Below are 20,350 nucleotides of genomic sequence, written 5' to 3' on the forward strand. Positions count from 1 at the left end.
TTTCGACAGCTATGTGCAATAACCACTCACAGATTGCAGGTGGCAGCACTAGTAGATGGGGTATGTAACGCATGTTGGGGGGGAGGGGGGGGGGGGCGGATGTGGAAAGCAATGGAGTGGTTGTCATAATATGGAAAGAGAGCGATTTATCTCGTGTCAAAGAGAAAATCATGACTTGCTTTCAGGCGAAGGGTGGAAGCATTTCCAAAGTGGCTAAGTTTGTAAATTGTTCATGTGTAACTGTTGTTAAAGTGTAGTGTGTGTGGCGAAATAGTGCTATCCAAAACTGATGCCGAGTCAATTGTGATACATCAAAGGCCAAAGATGACACGGGCAAATGACAGCTGTGTAGATGTGTACAGGCACACAAACATGCAGCTGTTGAGCAACTGACTGCCCAGACAAACAAGGGGCTACCAACATGTCTCCTCAATGACCGTTCAGTGAATATTGCTGCATATGGGTCTCCGCAGCAGCTGTCTGGTTCACGCATTCGTGTCAAGTGCTGATCACTGATGATGAAGGCTGGAATTTGGATGCCACTACCATAACTGGACATCCACCAAGTGGTGACTAGTGGGCTTTTCAGATGAATCACATTTTATGCTCCATCAGGCTGTTGGCATGTACAGTGTGAAACGTCTGACAGCAAAAACCCTGCAACAATTGTTGAAAGGATTGATGCCAGTGTGTTATGGGGTGGGTAATGTGTTCGTGGCATTCTCTGGGTGATCTCATCACAGCACAAGGGTACATGTATCCTTATGGACCAGTGTACGTCCGTGGTTCGAAGGGCACCAGGGCTCCTCATCTGTGTCGATACCTTCCAGAACCTCACTGACACTCTTTTGCATGCCTCACACTGGTCCATACTGTAAAAGGTGGTTAGTCATGATTTTGACAGGTGGCCGTATAAGTGTGGCAGTGGTACATGGTACCCTCCACCGTGCATCGTACGGTGGCTTGTGGAATATGTTCACGAATGTAGAACCCAGTCGTCAAGGGCCTTAACTGCCAAAATGATGCAACATACAAATTATAAGCAGTCACTTGATTTGGATGCAAGTCTATTGGCAATACCAAGTCTAAAGCAAATATGTTCATGACTACATTGTATTTCAGGTTATTCATTTACATGAAACACACAGAATATGGCTAATTTTAAAAGCTGGATTAAAAACTATTCTGTAGAAGCATCTGAACAAGAAACATTAAAGTACATGCACCATCATAAGAATAACAAACTTTCATTGGTCCCAATGAGGTCTCTGTGCCAAACACGAATTTTTTATATACATTTCCTTTCTCTTATGCGCCTAGTGTCTGGGTCATTAGTACCCTTCCTAATACCAAATTTAATGCTTGTTATAGGTGCACCTTCCTTCAGTATGTTGTATAATCCGTTTTATGAGAAACCCACAAATCAGTATTTCACAATTACAAAAATTGAACCACTATTTTACATTTAAATTGATTGTTATAGTTATGTTGCAAAACATTCCTCAAGTTTTTCAAATAATTGTCTGTAATTTCAAAATAACTTCAATAATATGTTTAGTTGCACAATTGTTTTATTTAAAATAGAAGTTCATCTCAGCAGAATGACACAATTTTAACAGAGTATGAAATAATATGTTTACATCCTTATATTTACTACACTCAACAAAAAAGATACAAATAGACTTACATAAACACAAGGTGAACAGATAAGATGATATGTAACTATACACACTTCTTGTCAACAAAATGTACAATATTATATTAACATAAAAAATATATATGAAATAACAGAGAGAAATGCAAAACTGAGAGTTTAAAATAAATACTTTGCAAAGTAGAAAATACTTAACAGTGGACCTGCCAAAGTCATTCTGTTCATAAATAATTTTGCTGAACCAGCTTTCAATGTGATAAAGAGTGGTTAACTCAAAGAGACTTCACCAGTTACGTCACCCTTACTTGCCTCTGTGGGTTATAAGTGCTTTACACGTCAGTATAATGCAAATGATTCACTGATGTGAGAATGTGCATTTCCAATTACAGCAGCTTATAAAAAAGGTGAGGAAAGGGAAATACTTGCTCACTCGAAACAGAGAGATAACATGTGTTGACACTACAAAAGTACATGCTGTGTAATGCATGCAATTTTCATCCAATTTAGTGTCTTACATACTGCAAAATTATGACTCTGTTCCCTTACCATACAAAGTGAAAACATTCATGTTTGTTTAGGGGGGCTAGGGCAGCAGTATTTTGTTAAATCTTTAATTAGCTTGTCAGACTTAAAATGGGAAGTAGACAGTGGAAGAAAAGGTGACAATAAGAAACTGGTTGTCTGGGTATAATGTAAAAAATTATCACATTTATGCATCCAAATCATAAACAAACAGCACTTCTCTCCGAATGAGGCCAGCTTCTGCCAGTGTCTGCTTTGCTGTTCCCTCTGCTCCAGGAGAGCATTGTAGGACACGTTTTGGAAAATTTGTTGCCACTTCAAAACTCACTGGTGATGATGGGTGACAAAATATATAATAGAAAACAGCCTGAAACAAAAAGGTGAAAAATAAATATATGGACTTTGAATATTACAAAGTTGTAGCAATTCAAGGAAAGTATTAGATTATAGCACTGATGTGTAAATATTCTGAGTATAAAGTTATGGATTAATGAAAACACTCCAGGACAAAATATAATTTTTGAAAGCAAGCACATCGGTACTGAACATATAAGAGAGGCACTGAGCAGCTAAGAGGCACATACAAAAGAGGAAAAACTGCTTTGCACTTGGACAATATGTGTAATTCTCTCTAAGTTATTTGAAAACACTGAATAGTTTGGTTTATAGTACCACTACTCCTCTAACCCCATTAGTGTAACTCAACCGTTTATCTTGTTGTCATAAAATGTAAGGGCTGCATCTTGTTAAGCAGTGTACACATGCCAGAGACACCAATATATATTATAAAAAGGGTGTTGTATTATTCCTTCTTTCAGTTGACATTCACAGCATTGGAGTTAAAGATCATTTGTGACATGTACAGAGCTTTCAATGGTGCAGTATGCAGTATCCTCTTCAATCAGCTCTGACATATTTTCTTCAGTAGCAGCTGTTTTGATGTCCGTCCTCTTTTTGGAGTACTGCTGTGTGATCTGGGATCCTTACCAGATAGGACTAAGGGAGTACATTCAGAAAGTTCAAAGAAAAGCAGCACATTTTGCATTATCGTGAAACAGAAGAGAGAGTGTGTCACTGCCATTATACAGGATTTGGACTGGACATCACTAAAACAAAGTAGTTTTTCATTCCAGTGGGATGTTCTCACAAAATTTCAATCACTCACTTTCTCCTCTGAATGTGAAAATATTTTGTTGACACCGCCCTACATTGGGAGAAACAATCATCAAAATAAAATAAGGAAAATCAGAGCTCGCACAGAAGGATATAGGTGTTCATTTTTTCTTCACGCTGCTTGAGATTGGAACAACAGAAAATTATTGTAAAGGTGGTTCAACGAACCTTCTGCCAGGCACTTAAGGATACAGGGTACTTTTCTGGCTCGATATTATGTAAAAATCAACACCTATTTCTTTCAGGCACTGCTTATAATGTATATGTTTTACAGATTTTTTTGTTGATATCATGTAATGCAGCACACTTTCTAAACAAACTAGAAGTATTTTGAATGTTTTTTAACCTGCTTAGTGTTATTTAAAAAATTACAAACAAATTGATGCAATTTTTTTCCAAAATGCTTCCTCAAATTGAGGTACCATTTAATCCAGTGTTATACATTTTAAGGAGACCAAATTTTTACCAGATATGCATGACATGATGGCTGAGGTACTAGACCTATTTAATTCCACCTATTATGTACATTTCAAGGATAAAAAAAATATCACATCTTACATTTTAATGTTTATAATTTTTTCCTAATAAAAATGTTATATTTTTATATAATTTAGTTGATTCTGCAATAATTAGTAGTAGTTATTGCAAGTTACAGAAAAAATTAGAGTAATGCTTCATAAACTTTAGGAAATATTTGTACCTAAAAAATACAACTTGTGAGAAATTGCAAACGAAGATATGAGTCCAATTAAAGTGTACCTCAGAACACTCCTGAATCATAGTCTTCATCCTGCACCATTTCTTCATCTTCAAGCTTCCTCTTGGAATTCCTTTTAGCACTTCGTGCTTCTTTTGTAACTTGAACAGTGAATCTTTCAGCTTCATGCACCCTTTGTCTGTCACACGCAAGCAATTGACCTTCCATATTAAAGCCACATTTTATGCTTAAATTTCTTAGGACTTCCAATCTTCCTATCACTCCATCACTGAAGCGTATCACTACATCTAGTAAACCAACTTTTAATGTATTTAGACCAACAAAAACATTCTTGGGTAATCTTTTCCATATGCAACGGTTGAAACTTTTATTTGTATTCTGAGTGCCCTCATGAAGAAATTTACTAATCAAAACAGGGTCACTCAGGCCTCTAAAAACTGGTTTTATTTCATTCATAAAAGGCTCAGGAAGAGAATGCTTATGATGGTATATTTGACCACTCTCTTTTTCTTTTTGGTAACCACACCAAGGATCTGCTCCTTTAGGGCAAAGTCCATGAACAGGGTGCTCATCTGTAGACAACTCATGAAAGTAGTTGGCCCAGACAGATTTTCTCATTGCTATAACATCATTTAGAGGTGCAGTTTGTCTATGGCCAGTCCATAATAACTCTGACAAAGGTCTATTTCTGCTTCTGTCAATCTGTCTCAGCCACACAGAGATTTTCTATCAGATAGATCAGATAGCAACTTTACTTTCATTTCTCTTCGTAGCTTCCTCAATACAGTACCCATCCTCTTTTTCACATGTCCACAACACACCAATTTTGTTACCAAGGTATCACCATCAACATTAAACTCATTAATTTTATTGAAATCTTTAGAGTCCCCATCACCTAGGTACTTCGTATATCTAACGTTATAAATAGGCACCGACCTCTGAAATATTTTTAGAGCTCCATCACACACTATTCCTCCATTGTAACCATCAAAATTCTTAGAAAACTGATGTTCAATATGTTCTTCAGTGTTACCATGGCAGGTGTGATAGTACCTACGTAGATAAGCACTCAACATCAACAACTTTTCCATTCTCCAGAGAAGTAGCACTTACAACACCATCCAAGGAATGATGTCCTCGACGTTGCCATATCCCATCAAGTGCAACAGCAATGTCCCTGGTTTCACTAATATTTACAGTTTCTTCTACTGCACGTTTCATAGATGCTTTAGACACAACCATCAAGGCACCTAAAAGTATTTTTATGTACTTGCTGAACCTACTGGAGGGAGGAGGAGGAGGACGAAGGTCCATCAAACCACAAAGCGCCAGCAGCCTTTTTTCCTTTTCCTATTGCACGCATTGCATACACTAGCTTCAAATTCACATCATGTGAATTATGCACGATGTTCGAAGTCATTTTTGAGGTAGATTTATTGCAGGATCCACACAGAACAACTAATTTTGACCCTAAACCCTTCCTGCTTGTTCAGTTATTTCCAGACAGCCTACATCATCACATTGTTTACATTTCGCCACTTCCTTTATCAAAGAAGATAAGATGCCCACATCAACAACAACAAATCCACTACAAACAGCGTCATAGTTAACAAAAAAAAATTTGAGTCGCCAGGAGGCGTGCCATGTGGGAGTTTCTTCCCTGAAGAACTGATACATACATTACTTTCAACAGTGTGGCTTGCTTTGTTTGTGAACCGGTTACCACAGAATTTCCTTTATTGAATTTCTTGATGTGTGGCATAGTTCGTATTTATTGCACACTAAAGGATATGTACCTCCACAAATATAATATTTCGCAATTGGGCAACAAACATTCAGTAACACATGAATAAACTGCTTCAGTGAAACAAAAGTAAATACTAGCAAAGATAATCATTTACAGTCACTAGAAACATGCACTGTTACCAACATATACAATGTATCATACGTATAATCGCTAGAACAGAAAGTTCACAGGTCTTTTCGAAATAATACTGGTTTCTGTAACAGAAATAAAAAAGGTGTGGCGGTATACATCACCGTAACTTTAAAATTTGGTATATATACGTCATTTTTCATTTGAAACCCTATAACGTATATTCAATGTAATCAGAAAAGACTATAGAATTTAATAAAGTCATAAAGAAATTAATTTTTTCCACCATTTATAAGTGCCCTGTATCCTTAAGTGTGATTTGCAGAGTATCGATGTAGATGTAGATGTCTGAATCAAATTTGATTTTAAACAGAATTCATTGTGTGACTGAATTCCCTTAATGAATACTCAACCCCGCTCTTAAGTCTCAGTAGCACATTACACAAAAATATTTTTTCCAGTACATGCCAGGAATGGTACGGCAACCAGTAATATACAATGAAGAAACAAACAGTTTTGGTTCAGGGATGTAATTATTATATATTTACAAATGATGCATTTCGCCTGATTTAGGCATAATCAGTTAGGCTGAATATTATATAGTGTTAGATATATGGGATACTGAGCATACAGAATGTCCGCCCAATAATTTCCCTCGTCAAATATTTGGGAACTTTGCATGGTGTCCTTTGCGAGGCATGCGACATAGTCAACTGAATGCAAAACAGGATCAGGCCTTAATAGATCTGTCACCAAGCAAACACGTCAGTGGTGTAGTAGCTATATGTATAGGCCAGATATGAGCAACTACGCCTCCCATTGTTTGCATGGTGGCAGAGCTATGTAGGTCTGACTCTGTTTTGGATTCACTGAACTATGTCACATGCCTCAACAACAACACTGTACAATGCTTCTGAATATTTGGCAAGGGCAATTTTTTGGTGGGACATTCTGCATGCTCTGTATCCCACATACCTAACACAATCTAATATTCAGCCAATCTGAAGATGCTTGAATCAGGTGTGTCACTTGTAAATAAATAATAATTATATCCCTGCAACCGAGACTGTTTGTTTCTTCATCATTACACAAAAATGTTCTTGTTTCAGCTCCTCCTATTCTTCTATAGAGATGACGGGATGAAAATCACACACAGCCCAAAAAAGTATGCTATGTAACACATATTATATGTGTACAATGCTGAAACATGCAGTAATAGATTGAATTGAATATGGTTATAGCACTTACTTTTTTGAAAAACATCACAACAGGACAGAATTCTGTCAGTATAAATATTTCCAGAATGACACCACATGAAAGGATGAAGTATGGGACACTGCTGTATAAGAGAAGTCAGGATGACTTCATGTTATCTCAATGGTTTCAAAAGAGTAGACAACGTTCATATTGTTGGCTCTATATTCCAAAGATTACTGTTCTCCATATCCAGTCACTCACCAAGAAATAACTGCACTCTTCAAAGAATGAATAAATTGGAGTGCAAACAAGTACAGCATGTGTACTTGCAAGTACGAAAATAATAACATTCTGAAAATAACAACAGATGAGATGTATGATGCTGTTCAAGGAACGAAGAAAGGCAATGGGATAGCAGATGAGGACGTTACAACAGAAAGTACTAAAACTGAATGCCAAGTAATACAAATAAAACTTTTGAAACTATTTGCAGAACATCTGTAGAGGAAGGCAACTTCACAAATGTGTAACTATGCTATAACTGTTCTATTTCACAATAAAGATCATAGGCAAGACATAAAGAACTGTCAGAGCTATCAGTTTCCATAATGTACAATGTATTCAGTAACATGATCACACACCATACACGAAACATTTGATTTAAATGAAGTAAAGGAACAAGCTGGTTTTAGAAGCAAATGTAGCACATGGGATTACTTGGAATAAAATTAAACAATGATAGAAAGTACCCCACCGGATGTGGTTGATTAATCTCGAGAAAGTTTCTGACTCAATTTCTACAAAATGTCTTTTATTAGGCCAGTGGTTCCCAACCTCCCTCCCTCCTCTGAGGAATAAAATGAAGGGTGAAACAGAAAGGTACAATTTTGTTTCGGCCACAAAACTAAATTATTTTTAAACGATCATTACTGCTTTCATTATTTTGTAAAAGAGTGATTACCAACACTGTCATTACCAGTAATTACATTTTTATTTCAAATACTAGCACTGACAGATGTGGTGATTACAGTTTGTGAAACGAATGTATGGACCTCCTCACATATTCCACACACTACATACCTACTTTGTATCACGGATACATGATGATAAAATTGAGACATATATGTCGCATATATCATGAAGATCTCTAAGTTGTAAGTAGTTCCCACAATAAACCAGAAATCACTTTATTATTCACTTTTCAACAATAAACGAACTAACTGACAGTGCAACAAAACAGTTATTGCCAAACAATGGAAACTCCAGGTAGGAGTATCAATAATGTAGGAGAAGATAAGACTACTACTTACAGTATAAAGCTAACACACTAAGTTGCAGGCAGCACAATTAAAAAGATGCTTACACATAAGCTTTCAGCCTCAGCCTTCACCGGTAAAAGAGAAGTACTCACCATTCATTCCCACAAGTAGCGACATCTCACGCACACATGACCGCCAACTCTGGCACCTCGGGCCACAATGCATTGTGGCCCAAGCTGCCGGATTTGGCAGTCATGTGTGCATGAGGTGTGCTTACTTGTGTGAATGAATGGTGAGTACTTCTCTTTTTCCGATGAAGGCTGAGGCTGAAAGCTTATGTGTAAGCATCTTTTTAATTGTGCTGCCTGCAACTTAGTGTGTTAGCTTTACAGCAAGTAGCAATCTACCGTTTCCTACATTGTTAAAACAGTAACTATGTAATGGCTACTACATTGCTGTGGTACCTACTTAGTCCTCTCCTTTCTTTCTTTGATTTCAGGCATCTGTGGACCACGTGAAGAAACTTCATGATTCTGTCTTTTTTTCTGATTTTTCAGTCTTTCAGAATTTCTCCATTCTCTCAATATATTCTTTTCTTCTTTCATCTATCCATATCGTGATGCACTTTCTGACCTTCACCTGAAACCCCTAGAACTTCCTAACTCTGTCTAGAATTTCTCCTTCTGTAATGTTAATTTAAACTAAGTCTTGTTTCACTTCCGTGAACCAAATGATTCATATTTTTTGATTTATGTTGAATGGTCAAATATTTTTCATTCAGTCTTTCTGGGTTCATTTGAATCAGGAGGCCATAAAATGAAATCCTCCTTTTCCTGAGAGCATCTGATAGTTTTTCACTTTTAGGTGTGGGTTTCTTCATTACCTCTTTTCATCAACACACTCCCAACCTTTCTTCGAGTGAATATTTTCCATAGTACCACCCTTTCCTTTTTCTCCAGCTCTTCAGTTTCTCCCTTCTTGTTGATGACTAAAACTTCTGCTGCATAAAGGCACTCCAGTTTAATGGCAGAGTTGTGGTGTTGTATCTTTGTTGTTAGTGAGAGTGATTTCTTATTATAACTGTCCTTTGTTATTATTATTATTATTATTAGCAATTAGCAGTACAAAGTGTCTCACTGTCTCATTAGTCTGTGGATTAATAAAACACCTACAATACTAAATATAATTTATCTTTCAACATTTCAAATGTTAAAATTTTCAAAGAAAATTCTTTTTCATTCTAAAGCTTAATTAGGCAATGATGCTGATAGTAGGGGGAGGGGAGAGGTTAACTAATATCTTATGGGATTAGAAAGACTGGCAGCCAAAGCAACATAACAGTACATCAATTACGAAATATCTATTTCTCTAATGTTTGGATATATATTATTTCAATGAAACATTCATTAGATTTTTTCATACATTAGGTGCAATTTGAATGTAATATAATTCCAATGGCACATTCAAAACTTGACAGGCGTCTTTAGCTGTTTACTATGCATTCCTGTGAGTTCTATAAATTTAAAATAAAATACTGAGATGATGTATTGAGAAAGGTCTCAGATGTTGTCAAATTATTGTATAAAATGTTAATCTCCATGGCCATTGCTGTAATGGATCATATTTCACTTTTAAAAAGAAATTATTGAATTTGGGCTATTCATTCATCAATTTGGCCCACTCCCTTATCTTCCAATTACATGTTTCCCATTCCTCTTACAAGTAGCATCTAAAGGATCATATGGCATTCATTGTGATACTTACACATTCATTCATATAACAGTAAAGTTGACATAGTTCATATGTACATTTACATATCATTTACCAAACTTAATTACAAATGCTGCAATGTGCTCAATCGCTTTATCTGTTGCTGCAAGGAAATTGGTGAAGGTCCCTTGTAAGGTTAATTTGGAAATTCCTCTGTTAAAGGAATGATATTGGACATACCTGAGGAATGAGAAATACATTCATGGAAGAAACAGGAGCCAGACAAATTGATGTTTGAACAGTTTGAATTTATGGACAACAATTTTTGTTCTTTTAAACTATTGTTCACAACTTGTCACCAATAAAAACAATTATATGCAACTGTGACAGAAACCTAAATAAATTATAAATAAATGCAGTTGCTGATCCTTACAAGAACACAATGTTGGAATTGCATAAAATGGTCCTGTAATTCTTCTTTACTTTCACTGATGGTAACTATTTCAACATTTCACCCAGAATTTAAATCTCACCTTTGTTTTATTTCCATCTGTTAAGTACAAAACATTTTGAGCTTTTGAACAGAGCATCCAGTAGCTGAATGGTTAGCTACCGAGTGTTGTAATATGGAAGTCATAGGCTTCATCTCACAAAAAGCAACTTTTTTCTCTTATTTGAATTCCATATTTATTATCAAATTGAAATGTTAATTAACAAATATTGAATCACATTTTTAAAAATAAAAATAACATGCATTATTTTCAATACTGTGCAAAGAAAAGAATAGTTGCCACTTACCATATAGCAGAGATGCTGAGTCACAGATAGGCATAGTCAGAAAGTGAGCTTTCGGTCAACAAAGCCTTCATCGGAAAAACAAACTCTCTCTCTCTCTCTCTCACACACACGACCACAGTCTCTGGCTGTTGAGGCCAACTGCCCATCTGCGAGTCAGCATCTCCGCTACATGGTGAATAGTGACTATCCTTTTCACAATATTGTTATATTCCATCCCAGATTTTCCAATGTATTATTTCAATCATTAATCACATAAAATTATGAGTATAAACAAAAATTTGAAATGTATTAATGTTAAATGAAAAAATTATATGTATCAACAATACTGTTCAGTTCTGAAAATAAAATAGTACTGTAATTTTTAGTTGACATTTCAGATTTTTATATCAAATTTTACTTCATTGTGAACATCCACATTCCCATGTGAGTAGTAATTGAAAATAAATACATGGTATATTTATTTAATAAAATCAATATTTGTAAGTTGAGATTTCAATCCGATAATAAATATGAGTGTCCAATAAAATTAGAGAGAAAAGAAAAACGTTGTAGCTAGTGAGAGTCAAATCACTGGGTGCGTGCTTACAATTCTAGAAAGCTACACTCTCAGCTGCAGGGTGGCTTTCTTTAAATATTCAAAATATTTTATGCCTAACAGCACTCGGAAATTTTTGAAGACAATCATTGCAACTGTCAAGCAGTGTGATACAGTGGTTCGAGGAACTTATATCGAGACACTGACTTCAAATTCTATAAGTACGAAGAAAATCGAGGAGGAGCAGTCCGTGACACCCCTGTGTATGTACAAAATGATTACCTATTTCAAACAGCCACTGTATTAAGACACTTTGCACCTACTTCCAACAACAAAGGTTACGCTTAATTTAGGAATGGAACAGCCTTGGCGCTCTTAGAAAATGTACATTACATGCAAAAAGTACTGTATGAAAGTAACACAGACTGAATCTTTACATGACTCTGACTATAAACTGCAGATCCAATACAACATCAACAGACATGTCAACTGCTGACACTGTTGAACAGTTTACGCAAAATACTTTATAATCATGGATGGTCAATTATCGAATAATGCTATTGTGATGACGATGTTTAAACAAATCATGGATAGCAATAATAAGTCACAGAAGAAATAAGACTAATTTTTCACTCAAATCTGTGATGCAATGAACCAACAGAAAAAGTGAGGAGGTTAATAAAGTCTCACAAAAACAAGAAGAATTGACACTCAGTGTAGAACAACAAAGTAACAAATGTTTTGAACAACAAGAAACACAACTTAATGAATGCCTCAATCAGCACATAGAAGCATGTAATCGATTTCAAGAGCAAGTTACACTTGCTGTTCAAGTGCAACTTGAACAAAACAAAACGATCGAACAGATATGTGAAACTCTTGAGCAACATGAAATCAGCACAAATGTAATAGCTCACATGGAAAAATACACAGACAATTGCTACAGTAAAGCTTTTGGTGATCTTAAAACCGTACACGAAACGAACACACAGTTTCAAAACGATTTTACAGAGCATGAAACACAAGTAGAAACTCGTTTGAGTCAACAACATGAAAACACCAAGAACACATATTAACTTGAATAATTAGAGCTCAATACTGATTCTACCGTAGTCATATCTGACATATTCAAACTTAACAAATGTACAAAGAAACTGCAGAAACAGATTGACAAAAATGACACCAACAATACTGCTCAAACTCCATCACTTACAGAAAAGGCTTTCAAACAGAGCAGAAATTTTAGAAATTAATACTGATACTAAATCTGAAGAAACACTGCCTTCTACTTTCATTTAGTCTGAACAATTTCAATCTATGAACCACGCTATTAATGAGATGAACTCATGTAGCAATGCACTCAATCGTAAAGTTAACAGTTTACACCATGAAATTGCCACGTTAAAAGATGAAATATCATACAATCAAGTACATAGTAACCTCCAATATAATGAGGCAGAACAATTTGACACTACATCATCAGAGCACACTCTTGGCAGATTACAACGTGTGAGAGAATTAGATGCGTAACAATGTCCACAAAACACATTTGTTAACAATAATAAACCAGCACGATTGTTTCTTGTCTGTTGGCATTAATTTGATCAATGAAGTAGTTTTATTAATTTTTAAAACTGTGCTTAATCCAATGTTTTCATATATTATATCATAACCATGTGTATATGTCGACTCAGGTTATGGCCAGGAAAACATGAAACTTTAGCCATTTTTCACATGATATAAGAGAGAACCATGGATGAAGGGCAACAGGCAGATTCCATATTCCTAGACTTCTGGAAAGCATTTGACATGATTCCCCATTGCATATAGTTAATGAACGTATGAGTATATGGAGTAGGTTCCCAGATTTGCGAGTGGCTCGAACACTTCATAAATAATAAAACCCAGCATGTTTTCCTCGACAGTGAGGGTTCATCAGAGACAAGGGTATATCAGGAGTGCCCCAGGGAAGTAAGATAGGACCACTTTTATTCTCTATATACATAGGTCTAACACACAGCATGAGCATAAATTTCTGGCTATTTGCTGATGATGCTGTGGTGTATGGGAAGGTGTCTAAAATGAATGGCTGCAGAAGGATACAAGATGAAAGTTAGTGTGGATGAGCAGGGAAAACAATCCTGTAATGTTCGAATACAGCATCAGTGGTCTGCTGCCTGACACAGTCACATCAAATACATACTTATGCATAATGTTGCAAAGCAATATGAAATGGAATGAGCAAATCAGATTGGTAGCAGGTAAGATGAATGGTTGACTTTGCGTTATTGGGATAACTTTGGGAAAGTGCAGCTCACCTATAAAGAAGATGGCATACAGAAAACAAAAGTGATTCATTCTTGAGTACTGCTATGGTAGGTTTCATCAGCATGCAAGTATCACAGAAATGCTTTGTGAGCTCATATCAAAATCCCTGAAAGGAACTGGCATTTGAGGCCAAATGCAATATGACTCTACCACCACCAAAGTACCGTATTTACTCGAATCTAAGCCGCACTCGAATCTAAGCCACACCTGAAAAATGATACTCGAAACCAAGGAAAAAAAATTTTCCCGAATCTAAGCCACACCTGAAATTTGAGATTCGAAATTCAAGGGGAGAGAAAAGTTTTAGGCCGCACCTCCAAATCAAAACAAAGTTTGTCCATTGTAATATGAGACACAATTTAGGTCGAATGAATGACGATACAGCTACAGTAGTTTGGTTTGAGTCGTAAGCTTAGCAGTTAAGCTTTACCAGGTAGCCATTGCTATGTGTCAGGTGCTCAGGAGAGAGAGAGAATTGTCTCATTAGCGAAGCAATGGCACGAGACTGCTATTTGTTGTTATTTACACTGATGCTTTCTTTAATAATGATCAACAAGAACCAAATAATAGACTGCGTATGATAGAAGATGTTCTGAATGAGAGTTTAGCGAAAATTTTTCTCCATTTGAAAATCTCTGCAGACGCCTCTTTAGTACATTACATTCTGCACAGAAATTAGTCATCTTAGATTTAAAAATCTAGTCAATTGCCATGCTTCATTTCTGACTGTATCACTATTACGCATAAGAATAATACGAATATAAACATGACATGATATGTATATTCTTCCGTGTTTGCTGTTGTCTCACTCTAATTTCGTAGTTTATTAGGCAGGCAGAATTTAAATGAGATAGCAGCAAACACGAAAGAATATGTGGCAAAATGTTTATATTCGTATTATTCTTATGGTGAAGAGAATACTGCATGTGATTCACAATTCATAAAAGTTCCTATTAGCAACCATCTCTTTTCACAGGTAAGAAAAAATTCAGAACGTAGAGTTGGCCATATTGACAAACATCCCTAACAGTCTTGCCAGTCGGATTTTCGTAGTACATTGAAACGCTGCAACATTCGAAGATGAACAATACGGAGTTTGTATTTACTTCGATGGATAATGTATGAAAATACAGTGGCCGAAACTCAGGGTGGAGGAAAAAAAGCTCGTCTTCCACCTTTTTTTTTATTTATTTACTGACGCAGAGGTTTTGGCGCCTGTATTCATCTTTGTGCCTGCAAAACATGCCTGTGTAGCGCTACATATATTCGACGGCAGAAGTTAGTTGTGGCGGCACCTACCAACATTTTTCAGAACTTCCGCTTACTTTGCACTCGATTCTAAGCCGCAGGTGATTTTTTGGATTACAAAAACCAGAAGAAAAGTGCGACTTAGATTCGAGTAAATACGGTACATTCCGTGTGAGGACTATGATAATAAGAGAAATTCGAGTTCATATAGAGGCACACAGATAGTCTTTTTTCCCTTATGTGTGTGTGCGGGTGCGAGTGCACGTGTGCGTGCATTTTGTCTGATCTGATGAAGGCCTGTTTGGTCAAAAGCTTTGTTTGATAGTCTTTATTTGTGGCTAACTGCAACTTAGCATCTCCGCTATATGGTTGTTTTGTTCTAGGACTGAATGATAACAGTTTAGGAGTCAATCCTCTCTTTCGTTCCTCTTCCTGTTGTCTGCTGTTTAAACTTAGTGTGAATTCTGAAGATAAAAAAGTACAGGATGTTCCTGTTATTACAGCACTGATTTCCAAAGGAGTCTTAGCTTTAATACACCACAGATACATAACTCCAATTGTTCAACCTTACTTTCCATTTTTTGTAAATCTCTATGCAACTTGGAAATGGACAAGAAAATGACAAGGCATTGACACTTTTCTTATGGTTTCTGATGATGGATGAGAGCACTTGCAGTTACTGAAAGTCACAGATATTCTTTAGCGACTGTGTATATGGATTCAGCTCTAGTCCAGCACACAGATTTCATCTGATTTAAATTAGCAAGAAGTTTCATAAAAGTGAACAAGCTGCTGCAGACTGAAGGATTAATTCTGGGCATTGCACTAAACCAAGTAGGTGAATTACGGAAAAAAGTAATGTGTCAGTACAGTTTACCATCCCATGGCTAATACTTTATTTCAGAGACATTTTTGTTTCAATCACTGATTGAACTCTTTAAACATTCAGTTGCATGGCCTCACATCAACAGCAACAAGAAGATGATCTGCAAAATTTTCTTTTATAGTCACTATTCAAACAACGTAAGATCCTTACATCCAATGTGTGACTCCGCAGAAACCGTCGTTCAAGGCGAGTCCCATCTGGAAGCTTTATAACAATATGGACGGCATCTGGGTGATTCTTGTCTGGTTCATCTGGTATCCTGTTCATGAATTCTACCTTCTGCCTTCGGATTTCCTGTAAAAAATGATTCTTCCTGTTAGGGTAACATTAAATTACAGTGCACTATGTAATAGCTTTATTTCACACAGTGTAAGATGACGGAAATTACAGTTAGACAATCAAATATTATGGATATTTTTAAATTTTGTAATGGAGAAACAAAGACAAAACGCCACAAAGGATTTCAGTGGCACAATCAAGACAATGAAATTTAACAAGGGGTCCAACTTAGTGTCACTAAATAAAATAATACTTTATACAATGTATGCAACTACTTCAATACTCTCCTGAAATATGCACAGGTAATAAGAGTGCGATATATCTTGTAAATAAACCATCAATCACATTTCATTTGAAGGACAAACAAATGGAAAAATTATCATACCAACAAGTAAATGAATTAAATGTCCAATGCTAGTAAATGTGAAGCTGCAAGCCACTTCCCCTCCCCAGTCAATCCCAGTAAACTTTTGTATTCAACAGAGTTAGCACAGAATATGAAACAAAGTACCTTGTAGAATCTGATAGTTTCTCACACACATTTTATTGAATTTAAAACCATATTAGCTCTGTCAACACGTATGATGAACTTAATGCATTTCACAAGGCACTGTGGTTTCTTATGCCTTCATTCAGAAATGCAGCATGTTTCAGCATCCATACTTCTCATTTATCATATTATTTATCTACAGATTTGTGTGATATTTCAAAAGACTACTTTTTCCATCAGTTTTTTGCATCAATTTCCTAGTTCATTCACCATGCCACACAAGCTGGTACATAAATCATGAAACTATGAACATGTTCTGGACCAGAGTACCAGTTGCCTACAAAAAAATCTATGGCCTAATTAGAAAATATGATTGAAGCAATATCAAATCACATCTCCTGACTTCCCAAGTCTATACTGTTAATAAGGCTTAATGAAAATAATGTTACAATTGAATCACAGTAGGAAATATTTTGTGCTGTCAGTCTCCAACAGTTTCCACACACTTGTCTGGAAAATGCAGCATTTCACCATACCACACAAGCTGGTATATAAATCGTCATCAAACTATAAATATGTTCTGAACTGGAGCTAGTCTCCAACACGTATGGAGCCTGTGATCAACAAAAAGGTTCAATGACAGTTCTGAGAGCAATCACTGTGATGGTAGCAAATTCATATAACTTGCATTCGACGATCTATGGATTGGCTGTGTTCTGTTGTTATTTTTATTGTGAACATGATGAATGAAGTCACTCATAGTAGTTTTACTGAATCTTTCAGCAAGAACTGAACTCTTGTTGAAGATGAAGCTTAAGCACTTAGCTGTAATACAAAATTCTTTGTGACATTTGTAGTTTCAGTAGTGACTCAAAATTTCCAGTTTCATGCACGAAAAACATTCTTCTTCCAGAACGGACAATGGTGATGGTAAAAAAATGTCTGTTACTGGGGATAATATGTGTTGTGAAGAAAGATGCAGTACAGCTTTATTGAAAGTAATATGGTTTAACTGCTCCAAAATAAAATGTAAAATACTCAGAGTAGGCCAAATTTAATGACTGGAAGTGTGTTACAGACAAAGAAAGATATATAAATTTGTTATGTGGCAATCAAGTAACACAAATAAAAAGTTCAAATATGGCACTTTGGTGGCATTGTAATGGATAATTTGAAACTGAACTCAAACTACATTGCCAGACACTAAAATTGTACGGTCAGAAAGGATCTCTGTCTGTTGCTTTTTAAGGGATGCTGCAACAGTGGTTGCTGTGTGTCGACAGTCTGTGGCACTCCACAAGCCATTACACTGCCCCTGTGGATACTCGTCTTGCTGCACATAAGCCCATTCCTGATTCTAGGTATGCAACACAGCTGTAAAATCCTGCACAGCTGAGTGAACAATATGTCTGTCTTCTTGAACACTAGTTGTGTGGATTTTCCTTAACGAACCTTTATTTATTCATCAACATCAACTCTGCACCCTCCAAAGTAATCCCCTTCAGAAACGATACACTTGCGTTAGCGCTTTTTCCAATCTTGGAATCACTTCTGAAATTCACTTTTGGTTATGGTGTTCAGCTTCTTCACTGATTCTGATTTTGTCTCATCAATGGTGGCAAAAGAAAATCTTTCCATGCTTCTCTTCAGCTTCAGAAATAGAAACAAGTCACAGAGGGCTATGTCTGGTGAATATGGTGGCTGAGGCAACACAACAGTTTTGTTTGTTGCCAAAAAACACAAACAAGCTTTGAGGTGAGAGTAGGAGCATTACTGTGATCCAATTTCTACGAGTGGTTTTGCTGGTCATTTTCTTTGGGATGCTTCATGTGAATGCCGCATAACTTCTAGGTAGTATTCCTCACTGACCATAAGACCGAGGAACTCGTGATGAACTAACCCTTTGTAATCTAAGAAAACAGTTGGGAGAATCTTCACACGTGATCAAACTTTAACTTTTTTCCATCTTGGCTCTTCTGGCAGTTTTCACTACGACAATTGGGCCTCAGCTTCAACATCATACCCGTATATCCATGTTTGATCACCTGTTATAACCTTCTTTAGAAGTTCTGGTCATTGTCGACTTCACTCAGCAATTCTGGATTGATGTCTACACAACATCGTTTTTAGTTGAAATTTAATAATTTTGGAACAAACTGTGCTGGTACAGATTTCATATCTGAAACATCCGAAAAAGCTTCTTGACATGAGCCAAAGGAATTCCGACATATCAGCAACATCTATGATGGTGATTCAGCAATTTTCAGAATCACTTTCTTTACTACTTCCACATTGTTGTTAGTAGCTGATGTGCTACTTCAGGTCTTCAATGTCTTCTCAACCCTCTTTGAAATGTTTATGTCACTCACAAACTCATAGTAGATTCGCCAAAAGCCATAGTCAACATTTTGACTGCTGTATTGTACTTTATTCCATTTCTCAAACAAAATATAACAGAATTTTATTTATCTATCTTTTTTTAACATAAAAATTAGCTGAACGCTCAAAAGCATGTATAACCGTTAGGACTGTCAACAACAAACTAAATCTTCAAAACTGCTGATAATGCAAACATACTTCAGGAACTTGTGTAGTAACAAGATAAAAAAAATTGAAAATCTGATGTACAAAGCCTGCACAACTAAAAAATTCATATTACTTTTTTTATCATACCTTGTATATGCCATGATCCAGCTACTCTCAAATTCCAACACATTCAGGTAGATATTTCTTCTCCTTTCACAAGGCATAATGTGATCTCGCAAAGACAAACATTCAAATGAGATTCCTGAATGGGAAACCCAATGAGTAATCTTCCTTTATATACAGAATACACACAGCATCCTATGCCACTCCCATTCCCAACCACGTGCCACAGGGATCATATTCCTGTGGAAGACTTATATGCAAGACCAGCCCAATTCACCCGCCCAGCACCTCCTATTCCAGTCCTGTCAAGAGACTTATCCCACCCTGTCAGGCACTGGGCCACCTGTGGAAGAAGCCTTGTCATATAACAACTCTGCTGCAGACAACTGCACAGTCTTTTATATCAATATGACTACAAAGTATCTGTCCACCAGAATGAATGGACATTGCCAAAATTTTATCAAGAACAAAACTGACCACCCAGTGGCACAACAGGCTCAATTTCAATGGCTGCTTCACATGCTGAGCCATTTTGATGATTATCTCCACCACCAGCTTCTCTGAACTACACAGATGGATGTTATCCTTACAACAAATACTATGCTCCCATAATCAGCCGGGCCTCAATCTCAGGTAAACCCACTCTCCTTGCATCTTTCACCCAACAGTTTTCCTTTCCTCTGTCCAGTCATACCCTCACAATTCACATCCCCCAGTTGCCTTCAGTGTGTGCCACTTCACACTAGCTGCGACAATCATGTCAGCTCATATACGTGCTGAAGCTCCCTCTCACATTCCTAGTTGGCAACTGGCTGCCTCGCTCCGAGCACTGGCCATCCATACCCCGACCCCTCTCTCTGCCTCCCTCTCCCTCTACTCCCCATGCAACAGTACCCCACCACAAACAGTCCACCTGCCAAGAAGCGGTATTGGCAGTGTTAGTATAGCTAGCACAATGTAGGGGCATAGGCATGTGTATGCACGCATACTACAACCCCCTATTTATTGCTCACATCACGATCGTGAGG

The 20,350-nt window shown here is 36.7% G+C and overlaps 1 protein-coding gene across 1 annotated transcript in view; it reads right to left on the reverse strand.

Annotated features, from left to right (window-relative positions):
- Positions 1-1,587: 1,587 nt before the first annotated feature.
- The window catches only part of LOC126187325 (FAS-associated factor 2), a 120,248-nt gene continuing 101,485 nt past the window's right edge, over positions 1,588-20,350 (reverse strand). Inside the window, exons 7-8 of the mRNA XM_049928343.1 lie at positions 16,055-16,198; positions 1,588-2,543 (exon numbers count right to left, since the gene is read on the reverse strand). Of these exons, the coding sequence (XP_049784300.1) occupies positions 2,364-2,543; positions 16,055-16,198 (324 nt within the window). The 3' untranslated portion in view covers positions 1,588-2,363. The remainder of the gene's footprint in view (positions 2,544-16,054; positions 16,199-20,350) is intronic.

The sequence above is a fragment of the Schistocerca cancellata genome, chromosome 5 (assembly GCF_023864275.1).
Source record: "Schistocerca cancellata isolate TAMUIC-IGC-003103 chromosome 5, iqSchCanc2.1, whole genome shotgun sequence".
In the NCBI taxonomy this organism is placed as follows: domain Eukaryota; kingdom Metazoa; phylum Arthropoda; class Insecta; order Orthoptera; family Acrididae; genus Schistocerca; species Schistocerca cancellata.